At 47.1% G+C, this 14,737-nt stretch overlaps 1 protein-coding gene across 2 annotated transcripts in view; it reads right to left on the reverse strand.

The window, feature by feature from the left end:
• Positions 1-10,098, reverse strand: part of MOV10 (Mov10 RISC complex RNA helicase) — a 34,750-nt gene extending 24,652 nt beyond the window's left edge. For both annotated transcript variants that reach the window (XM_004699172.2, XM_045292161.1), the window contains exon 1: positions 9,768-10,098. In XM_004699172.2, the coding sequence (XP_004699229.2) occupies positions 9,768-9,904 (137 nt within the window). In that variant the 5' untranslated portion in view covers positions 9,905-10,098. The remainder of the gene's footprint in view (positions 1-9,767) is intronic.
• Between the last annotated feature and the right edge of the window lie 4,639 nt (positions 10,099-14,737).

A 14,737-nucleotide genomic window follows, 5' to 3' on the forward strand; every position in this document is an offset into this window, starting at 1 on the left:
ACTTGTTCTTTTATATCACCATGGACACATTTCCATAGCAATGTTTTTACCAAGCGACTCAACTTTAAGAGTAGCTGCAAAGGACCGTGGTGTGTGGTGTGCTTGATTAGTTTCCCCAGCTCTAGCACAAGTTTGTTACAGGAGCCATCTGTGCACAAAAACCCTTGTGGTGGGAGAGTGTTTATGGAAATAAGTCTTTGAGGTAGACCTTCTGAATCAAAGACAATGAGATCTTTACAACTTTGACCTGTTCTGTCAAACTGCCCTCTAAACAGGTTGTTGAAATTTACAGTCCAGCTAACAGGAAGTCTGAGCACATCCTTTCCCCAGACTCTTGCACCTGAAATTCCCATCAAAAATTTATTTTTGCCATCAATAGGGTTCAAGTCTACTCCCCACCCAACCAGGTACTTCGGAAGAAAGGCCTGGCATCATCGACTTCAGAAAAATTAGTCACTTAAAGCCCTATAAACCAGTTACACTCCCATACACGTGGATATGTCATGGATCAAGATCAATTCTACAGCAAATGGTTTCTATAGGCACAAAATGACATGTATTTAAATTCACATTTCCTGATAACGAATAGAGTGGAGGAGCTTTCCTTCTCTACGTCGTCTGTATTTCTCCCATGAACTGTCCGCTCATCCATTGCTATTAGGCATGCTTGCTATTCGGTGCCATCGAGTCGGTTCTGATGAACAGTGACCCCTTGTACAACAGAACGGAGCTCTGTCAGGCCCTCTGCCGTCCTCGCCATTGTTATGTCTGATCCCATTGTTGCGGCCACTGTGTCAGTCCATCTTGTCAAGCACTCCGCTCTTCGCTGCACCTCTCTACTTTACCAAACAGGATGCCCGTTTCCAGGGACTGGTCTTTTCTGATACCATGCCTCACCATCTTTGCCTCTAAGGAGCAGCTGGCAGTACCTCTTCCACGACAGATCTGTTTGTTCTTTTGGCAACCATGGTACCTTCGATATTCTTCACCAGCACCACAATTCGAATTAGGCTTTCTTAGCTGCGAAAATTAAAATCTCTACTTTTGGCTTCACGTTCCTTTTATGCGTCCCTCCCCTTACTCTGCCCGAGTTCAACTTGCCCAGTGCCTTCAGGTTGATTCTGACTCACGTCAACCCTCTAGGGCAGAGTCCAACTGTCTCTCCCACAGGTTTTCCCTGGCTGTGATCTTCACACAGGCCGACTGCAGCATCTTTCTCTCCTGGAGCAAGAGATGGACTCAACGTGTTCACCTTTCTGTTAGCAACCAAATGCTTAACCACTGCGTCAACCACGACTCCTTTCTGCATGAGTTACCAACACATCTGTTCATCACCCTCCAGTACTTACAGCCCCTCAGCACACTCCCTGCCTATAGGATTCAATCCGAACCTTTTAACAAGGCTCACTCAGCCCCTCCAGAGTACAATGATAATGCACCACAATGACATCAACAACAGAAAACACTGAAGTATTTAATGTGCTGTTCTAAGTGCCTAAATGCATCCCCACCTCATTTTATCCCCACAGCATCCCTCTGAGGTAGCAACTATTATCGTCCCTATTTTGTGAAAAGAAAGGGAGGCACAGATTCTCATCCATCCTTGGGGGTACAACCACTGTACCCGGCTACTTCCATCACGGGGCCCCCCCTCCAGACTACTCCACAGTTGGACATCCTGGGGCTGCAGTGCCCTGCTGTTGGCCTCTGTGGTGTGCTGGGTAAATGATGACTAATCTTTTGAGAACCAGTTCAGAAAAGGGCCGCGGCTTTGGGAATGGTATTTCAGAACATAATATCAGATTTAGAAGTGATTGCAGAAGGATACATCTAGTTTTTCACAAACCAGGGAACACAGCATTCATTAGTAGGTCAAGATGAGAGGCCTTAAAAAAAATAAATGGAAACAAAATAAAATACAAAATATTTAAAAGACCAAGTTTCAAAGGCAGGGAATGAGGCTGCATATTAGTTCAAGGGTTTACTACTGTTTTTTTTTTTTTAATTGTGTATCTTAAGTCTCACAGTAAAATATTCTTATTGTGGTTATAGGATTACAAAAAAAAAGAGAAATACACAGATAATCCAACCACCAAGCCATTCTCCACACCAGAAGCCAGAATGATCTTTCTAGAACTCCTAAGCCCAGACTCGCTGCCTTTGTAGGCTCCACTTACACTCCACTTGCTCCCAAAAGCCACCTCTCTCCCCTGAAAACTAGACATTCTCCAAACTAGACATTCTCATCGCACGCTGGACTTTTTACAAACACCCACCACTCCAGATTAGCAATCAGGTTATGAAATCATTCATTTGACAGCCAGGGTCCTTCTGTGTGTCTCCAGCACTGCTCTGCTCTTAAGATGCATCCTGCTAGTACTCTGAGCTGCGCCACAGTCACTGTACCAAAAAGACCAGTCGGCATTTCAATCATTTCAAGAGGTGGCCTACGAGCAGGAACCACTGGTGCTGACAGAAGATGCCCGGGCTGCACTGAAAGCATTAGCCAAAACCACGTCTCCAGAAATCAGTGGAATATCAATTAGAATGTTTCACCAAACTGATGCCAAGGTATTTGGAGGCGGCTAGTTGGCCAACAGAAGAGACGGCTCTATTTGTACTCATTCCAAAGAAAGGGGACCCATAGAATGTGCAAATTATGAACACTGTCGACATCGCTCGCCAGTGAAACTTTGCTGACAATCCTTCAACATTTGCATCCATACACTGACAGCGAGTTGCCAGAGGTTCACAACAGGCCAGATTCAGAAGAGGACATGGAACAAGGGATATTACTAGTTATGCCAAGTGGATCTTGGCTTAAGCAGAGAATATCAGAAAGATGTTTTACAGATTACGAAAAGGCATTCAACCATGTGGGCGATAACAAACTATGGAGTCTTGAGAAATGAGAATTCCAGAACACCTAATTGTGCTCACATGGAAACCTGTACATAGCGCCCGGACGACCAGAACGTGGTTTAAAATCAGGAAAGGTAAGGTAGGCGTCAGGGTTGTATCCTCTCACCGTACTTATTTAATGTGTACGCCGAGCAACTAATCAGAGAAGTTAGATCATACGAGTCCGTTTCAGGACTGGTTGCCGGACAACCTGTGATGTGCAGATGACACAAGCCTTGCTTGCTGAAAGCAAGGAGGACCGGAAGCACTTGCTGACGAAAATCAGGGATTGCAGCCTTCAGTATGGATCACAATGCCACGTAACCAAAAACAAGACCAAGCTCACGGCCATTGAGTCGCTTCAATTCTGACCCTATTGGACAGGGTGGAACTGCCCCTTGAGCTTCTGAGGCAGCAACTCTTTATGGGAGTAGAAAGTCTAGTCTTTCTTCCACTCAATGTAAAGAAAACAAAAATCCTCACGACTGGCCCAATAGGTAACATCCTGATAAACGGAGAATGGATTGCAATCGTCAAAGGTTTCCTCTTGCTTGGATCCACACTCAAAGCTCATGGAAGCAGCAGCCAAGAGATTAAAGGATACAATGCATTGGCTAAATCTGCAGCACAAAACCTCTTAAAAGTGTTGAAAAGCAAGGTCATTACTTTGAGGACTAAGCCGAGCCTGCCCCAAACCATGGTATTTTCAGTAGCCTCAGATGCCTGTGAAATTTGGACAAATGAGGACCTGACGCTAGGGGCTTAAGTGGAGAGCAAGTGTTTTGAGACTGATGAGGGAAATGAATGTACAAATGTGCTTTACACAATTGATGTATGTATGGATTGTGATAAGTGTTGTATGATCTCCTAATAAAACGATTAAAAAAAGAAATTTGGACATTGAATAAGGGAGCCCAAAGAAGAGCCAATGCATTTGAAAGATGGTGTTGCCCAAAAATACTGAAAGTTACACTGTCCGCCCTCTTCTCTGCTGTGTAACTTATGACAAAACTGTAATAATTTATGAATTATTAAGGGTTCATGAGGGAGGGGGTGGTGGGGAGGGGGAAAATGAGCAACTGATATTAAGGGCTAAAGTAGAAGGCAACTGTTTTGAGAATGATGAGGGCAACAAATGTACATATGTGCTTGACACAATGGATGAATGTATGGATTGTGATAAGAACTGTATGAGCCCCCAATAAAATAATTTTAAAAAAAATAATAAAAAACTCAAAGTACCACAGACTGCCAAAAGAACAATCAGATCTGTCTTGGACAAAGTGCACACTGTTCCTTAGAGACATGGATGGAGAGACTTGGTCTCATGTACTTTTGGACATGTTTTCAGGAGAGATCAGTTGCTGGAGAAGGACATCATGTTTGGTAAATGGAAGGGCAGGAAAAAGAGGAATCCCCCTGACAAGATGGATGGACACGGCGGCTGCAACTGTGGGCTCACACATAAGGACAATTGTGAGGAGGGTGCAGGAGCGGACGGTGTTCTGTTGCACATGGGGTCACTGACTCAACAGCTAAGCTCACTACCACTCGTCAAGGAACCCTGGGCTACATATTAAGCTTCTAACCACAAAGTCAGCAGTGGCTCTGTGTGAAAAGCTGAGCCTTTCAGTTCCCGTAAAGATTGACAGCCTTGGAAACCAAAGGGGCAGTTGTACCAGCATCTCCCCTGTAGGTAGGACAGGATGACTATAAGTCAGAATTGACTTGGCAGTGACCCAAGGTAATGGGAGCTCTGATGAAGTATATACAGTGTATTGCCAACCCCTGGTCAGCAGTTCAAAATCGCCAGCTGTTCCGAAGGAGAAAGACGAGGCTATCTACTCCTCAGAAACCCACAGGGGCAGTTCTATTCTGAACTGTAAGGGGGTTAGGAGTTGGAATCAACTCGATGGCAGTGAGAGTGAATCCCAAGGCAAGAACTGTCTTCTCTAAGAAAATTCTCTATACCAGTCCTTCCTCCCTGTAACTGACTTCTAATCCTCTTTATGAAAACATGATCACTGCGGCTGCTGGTGTTGCATGCTGTCAAGTTGGTTCTGACCTATGTACAACAGAAGGAAACACTGCCTGGTCATGTGCTATTCTTACAACTGTTTTGATGTGTGAGCCCATCACTGTAGCCACTGTGCCAAACCCATCTTGTTGAAGATCTTCCTCTTTTTCACTACCCCCCGCTCCTTTACCAAGCATGATGCCTGTCTCCAAATGACAGCCACCACTCATAAAGCCCATACATACAACATGCAGCTGGACAATGCAAACGCTTGACCTATTTACAATAGCGTGTTTTGACCTCGTGCACAAGCCCTGGGAGAAAGGCATCGCCCTTCATATTCTTACACACGAGGAATGTAAAGATTGAGGGTGAGTCAAATAAACCTAGAAAGTGTTAAGCATAGTAAGTAGCAGAGTTGGAATTTTAACTAGGGCTTTCTGATCCCAATACTATATCAGCACCCGTAATAATGGCTTACATTCATTTGTCTACACATCGCTGCTCCCTACTAGACTCTGCCTTTCGGAGGGAGCAATCAAGGCACAGAACTGCATCGAGTACTTCTACTGAATGACTCCGGAGAGATCAGGAAAGGCAGGAGTTGGGGTAAGGCATCTCATGCCATAAAAGAACTGAGTTGGAAGTAACCTGTCCCATGGAGTGTAGAAGCTTGGCCAGGGACTATATTCCCTAACATAACAGGGAATCTGGAAAGCTAGTATTCCATGGCAGGAAAGCCACCACTTTGGTAAGTTAGAGATCAAGTCCAAGCACATTATCCTGCTTTAAATCATTCCCATAGTCTCCCCTGACAGCTCTGCTGCCTTAAAGAGAGCACATGGGTGATTCTGTCTCCCTGTAGAAGCAGACATTCCTCCATGCTCTCCTTCCCTGCAGCACCCATCCCCGTCATGCCTTCCCCCAATGCAGGTATTGGGTTTCCTCAGGTATTGGTGAGCTCAGGGACTTTACTGTGATAACCACCCACCTTGTGACGTATGTAACTCCTGAATCTGCATGTCTATGGCCACCTATAAAAGTCCCAAGACAGTAAAGATTCGCTCTCTCTGCTCCCACCTCCACGTGGACCACCAAGAGGGGCTGAGGTGAGCATGCTACCATGAAATGTTGTTTCACTCCTTTATTTTATGTGCTCTCTCCTACCGTCTATGATTTACTATAATTTTATTGCTGTACAATTGCGCCTACTAACACTGCGGTTGTGAGAGTCTGGTTTACTCTAACAATTTGGTAAACTTCATGCTGCAACATAGTCTTTTGAAGGTGAGCTCTAACTGCAAATTCAATTCGATTCTGCAAGTATTTATAGAGTAACTGCTACCTCTTGCTCAAAGCACTGTTGGGGTTGATGGTGTTTGAGTTAAGATGCAACCAAGGTTAAAGGTCCTGCCTGCAGAGGATCTGGCAGTCTGACAGGACAGCTGTCCACTAGCTGATCCGGATGTAATTGGGCTACAAGCATCCAGCTATGACAGCCTGGAGCCAAAAGGAATTCATTGGAAGGATGACAGGTTAGTATCACAGCATGGGACCCTGGTTTTAAGGGTGTTTTTCAAGCCTAGATGGCAGAGCTGGGTCGGTTTGAAACCACCAGCAGCTCCTCGGGAGAAAGATGAGCTTTTTGCTCCTGTAAGGACTTCCAGTCTTAGAAACCCACAGGGGCAGCTCTACTCTGTCCTATAGAGTTGCTGAGTTGGAATCAACTTCTGGCAGCTTTTGGTTGGTTGGTTGGTTGGTTGGTTGAAGGAAGTTCTCCACTTGGAGGTTTGTGCAAGCAGCAGCCTCCAAGTTGAGGAGACCTGGTCAGCAAATTCCTCTCCAAGTCAGCCTTTTAACTTTCCAAGGATAATTACCTGGTCTTCCTCCATTTCTTCCCTCTTTTGAACCAAGTATTTCTTGTGTCCTGGACTAGGTTTCCTAATGAATGACCTCCCAAAGTGGCCTTTCTCCCTCATGTCTGTGCGCCAAGACAGGTCACCACCACTTCCTCCCTTGAATTCCACCCAAGAATCACAGAGAAATGGCCCTGGTGGCACTGTCAGGTCAGCACTAACAATAAGGCCAGTGGTTCAAGCCCATTAGCTGCTGCTTGAGGAAAAGATGAGGCTGTCTGCTCCCATAGGGTCACGATGGGTCAGAAGTGACTTGATGGCTGTGGGGTTTTCCCTTCGTTTGGGATCTTATTTAAGGAGCCCTGCTGGTGCAGTGGTTAAGTGCTTGGTTGCTAACTAAAAGCCTGGCAGTCCATACCCACCAGCCCCTCTGTGAAAAAAGTGGCAGCTGTGTGTCGCTGAACCAGCCAGGCACTGCAGTGGCCTCAGCCTCTCAGAAGGGCACCCTTATTCGTTTTTTTGGCACACAGTCCAAGGAGAAACTGGCAGCACTGCGCGAAGGCGCGGACCCTGCCACCCTTACTGCTTCAGCTTCAGCCAGGACTCGTCCTTCCTCTGCGCCTCCAGTGATTAGGGCAGGGTCCGTATCTTTTCTCTCAAGGCACCCGCCTCAACCGCCGCTCAGCACTGGCTTGTGGAGCAAGGTGGGGGCCTATGACGGGGCAGCACGTGGACTCTCAATGGAGCCTGGCAAGCTTCACAGTGCCTGCAGTCTGCCTGCATCTGCACCTTCGGACACAATACTTCCCAGAATGTCAACTCTGTCATTGCCATCTGTGTAGATGGGATCTTCCACAAATATGTCTTCACTCCAAATGGAAACTGCAACTGGGAGACTTTTGACGTGTACCTTGACATGTATGATGAGGATGACTTTTGAGGACCTTGGGGGGGCTATGTTAGGGACCTGCAGTAGCAGTTTGCATAGCTGTGCCTTTGGGGAAGGGTTGCTGTGGAAGCCACAGCCAGCAAGTTTCCATTCAGTAGAACTAGATGTCCATGAACAGCGAAGCACTTCTTCCTGACCACATTTCTGCAGGGTCCGGCCAGGGAGACAGCCTACTCCCCAGGCTCTGAGCCTGGAGAAGACCCCCAGGGACCCAAGGGAAGGCCCTAATCCAATCTGAAGAGATTAAAGAAGACCTCCAGGAAAGAATCTCTGATGTGATGAATGTAAATTAAAAAGTGGCAGCATGTTTCTGTAAAGATTACAGCCTTGCAAACCCTAGTGGGCAGTTCTTCTATAGGTAAGGGGAATATCATTTATATAAAATAATTAAAATCATGCTGAAAATCCTGATTAAATGGCTCTGTAAATGTGGTTTTCCTGTATACAATTTAACAGAACTGGCTTTCCCCAGTACTGGTACACACTGTACATCTTCAGTTTTTTTCATTGTACATCTTCAGTTGAGAGCCAAAGAAGTGTTGCTATGATGTAATTGCATGGCAACTGGTTTCTCTATATCCTACACTTCCTCATGTCCCTGCCATAATCCTCATTTCAGCTCACTATTTGTTATAGTTTATCATGGAGAGACTAATCTTCTTGGCTGCTAACAATAAGGTTGGTTGAGAAGGGCCTGGTGATCTATCTACTCATGGAAAACCAGCCATTGGAAACAAGATGGGCAATGGTGGTAGTTAGAACAGGCCCAGTGGTTGGACCACCTGAAAAATGAATCCATGTCAGTGCGTTGCAAGTTGTGCTGTCAGAAGCTTCAATCGTCAGCCCCACCCTTATGAAGCATAGTTCTAATCTGACACACACGGGTCACCGCTGAATCAGAATCAACAGCACAGTTGATGGCAGCCTGGTTCAGTTTGAGCCAGGCCCCTTATGGTGCCCAGGGGCTATATAGTTTTTACCTTCATCTTCCCAACAGCGCTCAGCACACTGTGGGCCATGACACAGGTCCTCATCATCTTGGCCCCCTTCTTCAGATGTGGCTCAAGCCTGCTAATGCTCCCCTTTAAAGGTGTCATCCATTATTGAAGACAACATTCCAGGTAGACTGGTCAATATGGAGTACGGCGATCCCTCCCCTTCCCTCACTTGTACTAATGCGGTCTTTTTGCGTCCATGCTGGCCTTTGGGGCTGCTAAAATCCATGCTCTTGTTTTTCTGGGGGTCTGGTATTCAGCCCAACTCCCACCGCCCTGTATTCATTTGTGGAGAGGTCTTTACAGTTATGGCCTTTAACTTAAACTGTTTCCTGGTTTTCTGCCCAAGACTGCAGCCTTTTGCTAGAGGTGTTTTTGAAGCACGGTTCTGTGGTTTGTCAGAGAAGTCTCTGATTTTCACTTGGGTGGTAACAGGAAAAGCGAACCGAACGACCTTCAGGCGCAGGGTGAGAAGGGGCCTCCCGGAGACTGCCCCTGGCTCTGGTCTCCATGGAGAAGCCACAGGTGCTAATGGTGGGTGGGTACCCTGTGCAGTTCGCACGCGTTCCTCCCTTCCCATGGCCCCTTCAGACTCTCCCTCCTACAGTGAGTGTCTTTAGCTCCCTGGGGGAGTAGACCCCAAGCAGACAGCCCCAGCAAAGGGGGCGCGGGTCCCCATCAAGCCCGAGTCGGGCCTCGCAGACACCAGCGGGCAGGCGGCTGCCTCCCCTGCGCTCCCGCGCCGCCTGCGCCCCCTCCGCAGGCTCCCTTCCCCCACCGGAGGGCTGCCGCCTCCTCGCCGCCAGGCCCCACCGAGGTCACGGGCACCGGCACCCGCTCCCCGCCCAGGTGCAGGTTTCCCGGGAGGGGCCCCGGCAGAACGCGCGAGTCCCGGGCGGCGCTGGCGGGTGTGGGCTCAGCGCGGGGAGACCCGTGCCGCCCCCCAGGGCGGGCCTGAGCCGCGGGGAAGCTGTCCGTCCGCGCCCCGCCGCTGGGGTCGTGGCGGGGAGCTGGGCCCGCGATTCGAGGGCAAGGTGGGCCGGCCGTACCTGATCTTGAATTCCTGGTTATAAATGGTCCGTAACACCTCGCGATCCGTCTCCAGGTCCAGTCCCCGAACGGCCAGGAAACTCTCGAAGCTCTGGCCGGTCTCCCGGAGCTGCCGGCAGCTGAACTTACGGGGCATCGCGGCGGTGGCTGCGGCCCAGGCAGGAGGGTCCGGGGAAATGAAACTGAAAGTCGCGGCCGCAGCTGGAAGTTAGCGGCCTTAGGATGAGGGTGCGTGCGGAGGGGGAAGTCCCCAAACTCTGACCCCTGACCCTGCGGGCTGCCTTCTCTCTCTCCACTGGACTTCCCTTCCGCGCTCTTCCTACCTGCGTTCGTCTCTTCCTCCTATCCCCTCCCCCTCCTCACATTAACTCTTTCCTTAGGAGCCTGACCCCTCCCTCAGGGCCCTCCCCTCACCCCAGGCTCCTTCCCCTGGCATCCAGCCAGGAGCTGAACGTGGCCACCGCCTGGGGCCCCCAGTACAGTCCGGAGGTTTTCTCAGAATCTCCGACTACGCCCACGCCCCCCCCCCGCCCGCCCCGCGCGCCTCTTGAAAAGCGGGGGAGCAAAGGGCAGGCGCGTGGACCTGGATGGGGGCTCTTGGACTGAGCCAGCCTCGGCAGAGCCTCCCAAACTGAACTGCCTGCGGCACAGAGAAGTAGCAAAGCAGGAGACACACCCCCTCCCCCACTTCCCGGGCTCGGGACGCTGGGAAGAACGTTGAGAGTCAAAGGGAAAATCATTTTTATTTTTAAAAAGTCAAGTTAGTTTGGGAAAGGCCCAAGTGTCTCACTCAAGCCATAGAGGTGTGTATGTGTGGGAGGGAGTGGACAAGGGCTCTGCCAGGACGGACAGTGAGCGCTTTTCTCTGCCACACAGGCATCCTTGTGTGCATATTCCCTGCCCTTGAGACGCGTCGGTTGGACACATAGTTACACCCCTCTGTACTACTCCTTGGTTGTTCTCTGTATAGGACGGTTATCAAAGCGTGAGCTTCTAGGGAAGGGGCTGGCGGGCAATAACCGGTTAACAGCAACACCATCAGTACCAGGAAGGGAAGGAGAAGTGTTTCAGAGGACACGGAAAAGGGCGGGGTAACCACCAAAAGAAACAAAACAAGCCCCTCGCATTGCCATCTACTCATCCTTCAGAACGAAATAAACACACGAATGGGGCAAAGATAATAAAGTTATATAATGGTATTTTTCTTAAACATACCAGAGCTCCAAATAGATCAAATCCAGTGTTCTCCAAAGTAGTTCTCTTTAGGCCACACACTCTGTGTAACCTAGTGTGAGGAACGTCAGGAACTCAGATCATGAAGTCCAGCTGGGCTACCTTTGTACCTTTCCCCAGGCCAACAACCCAATAAAGCCAGCAATAACATGCCTTAGCAACAGGCAATGCGCGTCGTCCGTGGGACCGAAGGCACAGGGATGGGGGGAAAAAAGGCAGGTGAAAACACCTTGGCAACATGCCGTAAGAATCAACTCGCTGCCATCAGTCCACGCCAACTCCGAGCTTAGTGAGGCCATAGGGCAGGGGAGAAATGCCCGGTCCCTAGACAGACTGCGGGAGTGGAAAGCCTGGTCATTCTCTGGAGGCTCAGGAGTGACTGTCTCGAACGGCTGACCTTGCAGTATACCACCAGAACCTGATTACACGAAGTAGAGGGAGGGATGGGGGCAGAGGCTAGGAAAGTAGCCAGAAATTTTCCTTTTGTTCAAAGATTTTACCTGCTAAGGCCCAAGAGGACTGAAGAAGGTGAGTTCTTCAAAATTGCAGGCTGGCTTACCCTCTCCTAAACCTACCACTTTTCATACCACATTATTCTCTGGACACATCATGTAGATGGTCCCCAAACACACACCAGGAGTTGTGGTGAAGCAGAAACCCCTGGGGTTGTGTCAATGGGGCAGTGGGTGGCTCTGGTTATTATGAAACCTGTCTAAACCAATTTCCTATGAAAAATCCATTCATTTCATCTGGATATGAAAGTTTGTTTTCATACACGCTGTTCTAGATGTCTTGAAAGATGTCTTTTCCCATCTTTCAACATCCGGCTGCTCAGGTTTTATTTGCTTGAAGTCTTCACCCAAACTATTGTCCGTTTCTGGCTTTAAAAGGAATGACTGCTTTGATTGTGGGCTCAAATAGCACTGAATTGCTGGTCAACCCTATAGTCTCCAAGATCACTTTGAAGAAAACTAAATAAATGCTCAGTATTTTGATTTTCATTACTCCTGTTACTTGGTTTGTACAATTCAGCATTTGAGCATTCTCTAATTATCTGTGCTACAACTAATCTGTACTCTCTGGGCCAACCAAAAAGCAGACCTTAAATAAAGCAATTAAGAGCTTGTCTGGTTAAAAAAAAAAAGGGGGTGGGGGCACATCAAAAAGAAAATGTGAGCTATAAAGTTTGAAAACTGAAACTGGTATTTCTATCACAAACAAGAAAGGCTATTATAGCAGGTATATCTGCTAACTGAATCAGTGAGATGTTCTTTTTGAAGAGGTGGGAAATTGATTTCTGCCGTCACGTCAAAGCTTGTGTTTATATATGCCCTCTGTTCAAAGAACTTTAGCTCATCTAATTCTCTTAAGACCCAGTTTTGTTCCATACCAATCTTTATTTGATTTCCCTGATAGCTGAACTAAGAGCTCCAGTGGCATTTTTAGGCGAGCACTAGACTGCTAACAAGTTCAGAAGTTCAGACCCACCAACAGTTCCATGGGAGAAAAATGATGGCTATGTGCTCCTGGAAAGACTTAATCTCAGAAACCCTATATACTGACACCATGAATGACAAAAGACCAGGTCAGTAAGCTTCCGTAGCTGAACTAGGCTATCTTGAGTATCTGGTTCACTGGATAGTTCTTTATAAAATTGTCAACAAATAAAGCAGAATGGATCAATTTCTCATAAAGTAGATGAGTCCAGCACCGAAGTTCTAGATTCTCAAAGGGAGAGCAGGCACTGGAAGTTGGCAGCCAACAATGGCACACAGCCACCCAGGTAGAAACAAACAGCCTTCAGCAGTGTCAACTCAAAGCCAAACCCAGGAGCGAGGCCCCACAGAACACTGCTTTGATCTGGCCTTGGAAACCTTTGCCCTAAGACATGTAGGGCACCACAGGCAGATCTCTGCAATATGTGATAAAATAGACACAATTCCAGCAAATGTTTTGCTGAAGAAGCCTGAGGAATTCGGGAGGCTCTGCAGGCCTTGGCAAGGAAGGTTGCCTTCCTCCCAATTATACAAGAAAACAAAGCTTTTCAATGGCCAAGAAATGAAGTTATTATACTGTTTGAACTAAGGAAATCGATAGCCTTGAAACAGACGAGTTAAAAGACAAAGGCAAGAATGTTTGAATATATTTGCATTACAAACATCTCTTAAAAAGGTGCCAATTCCAATTCTGAGTCTTCAAGGAGGGTTGTTATTGGGTGCTGTCTAGTTGGTTCCCATAGTGACCCAACTGTATAAAGGCTAAATTGCCTAGTCCTGCCCCATCCTCACAAATGTTTTGAGCCCATTGTTGCAGCCATTGTTAATCCATCTGGTTGAGGGTCTTTCTCTTTTTCTACTCACCTCTAGCTTCACCAAGTTTTAAATCTTTCTCTAGGGACTGATCCCTCCTGATATGTCCAACGCACTAGCAATCATCTCTAGTAAGGAGCACTACAGCTGTACTTCCTCTGAGGCAGACTTGTACTTTGAATATCTTCAACAAGTAATTCAAATCTACCAGTTCTCTGCTTTTCTTATTCATTGGCTCACTTACATGTGCTTTCAATCACCCGGGGTTTTGTCTGGTAGACTAGTCCTCAGAGTGACATCATTGCTCTTTAACAATTTAGAGGTCTTTGCCATTTGATTTCCAGACTGCTGCTTCCATGGGTGTAGATTGTGGGTCCAAGCAAAATGAAAACCTCGACAGCCTCAGGTTTGTTTTCTGTTTATCATGATGTTGCTTATGGTACACAAACTCCTTCAGGTTCCCTGTCAATTTGTGAAGGGGTAGAGTAGCCTATCAATCAGTTTGCAGCTTGATGAGCTCATTTGGAGGTGCCACAGAGATAAATAGTTCACTGGAGGCCAGATACATAAACTCCCTGCAAGACATTACTGACGACAGCCTGATGGAGCTACCCTGATGCAGCCAGAGCCCTAGGAGCTATACTAGAGATAGCTCTAGTATAGAGCCACATGGAGCCCCACCCACAACTGAGATGCTTCCACTGCCACTGGATACACAAGACTTTCCACCCACTGGCCTGTGATCGTCCTGCATTCGGCATCATTGCATGTGTTTCGTGAGTCTGAAGAGGAATTGATAGATTGGTATCAGACATATGGGCTAATATCAGACTTAAGCACTTGATCTGGGATGTTTTCTCAATATTCAATTGCTCTTATACATAAAGCTTTTTCTTATACACATGAGTGTCTATGAATTTATTTCTCTAGTCAACCCAGACTAACACCAGAAATGGCTAGAAAATGAATTTATTTCTCTAGTCAACCCAGACTAACACCAGAAATGGCTAGAAAGTGGCTAAACCAGAAATGGCTAGAAAGCATTTTAAACAAATGTGAAGTATATTACCCAAGTTCACGGTGCAGGGCTTCTTTCATTTCTACTATCTGCCAAGTGGTTACAAAAATACTTCGGTCTTTCTTTCTAAGTGACAGACTAGATTTTGCTTTTTGACAGAAATGGAAACTCAAAACAAAATCTTTGAACTACAACAGAATAATAGGACCCTCTGAGATACTGCTCAATTAAAAAAAAAAGAAAGAAAGGCTAATTCTTTGTCAGTCCCTGGGTATTTACTTGGGTTTGTAATAGTTGAAGGTAGAAACCAATTTTAGAAATCTTGAACATTTTCATCAAATAAGATCAAAGACAGTTTCATATCTTAACTTGAGAAAAATAGCTGATCAAAAATAAGAGACTCAGACAG

The sequence above is a fragment of the Echinops telfairi genome, unplaced genomic scaffold, assembly GCF_000313985.2.
Source record: "Echinops telfairi isolate 266 unplaced genomic scaffold, ASM31398v2 ScPeMD7_443;HRSCAF=831, whole genome shotgun sequence".
Taxonomy (NCBI): domain Eukaryota; kingdom Metazoa; phylum Chordata; class Mammalia; order Afrosoricida; family Tenrecidae; genus Echinops; species Echinops telfairi.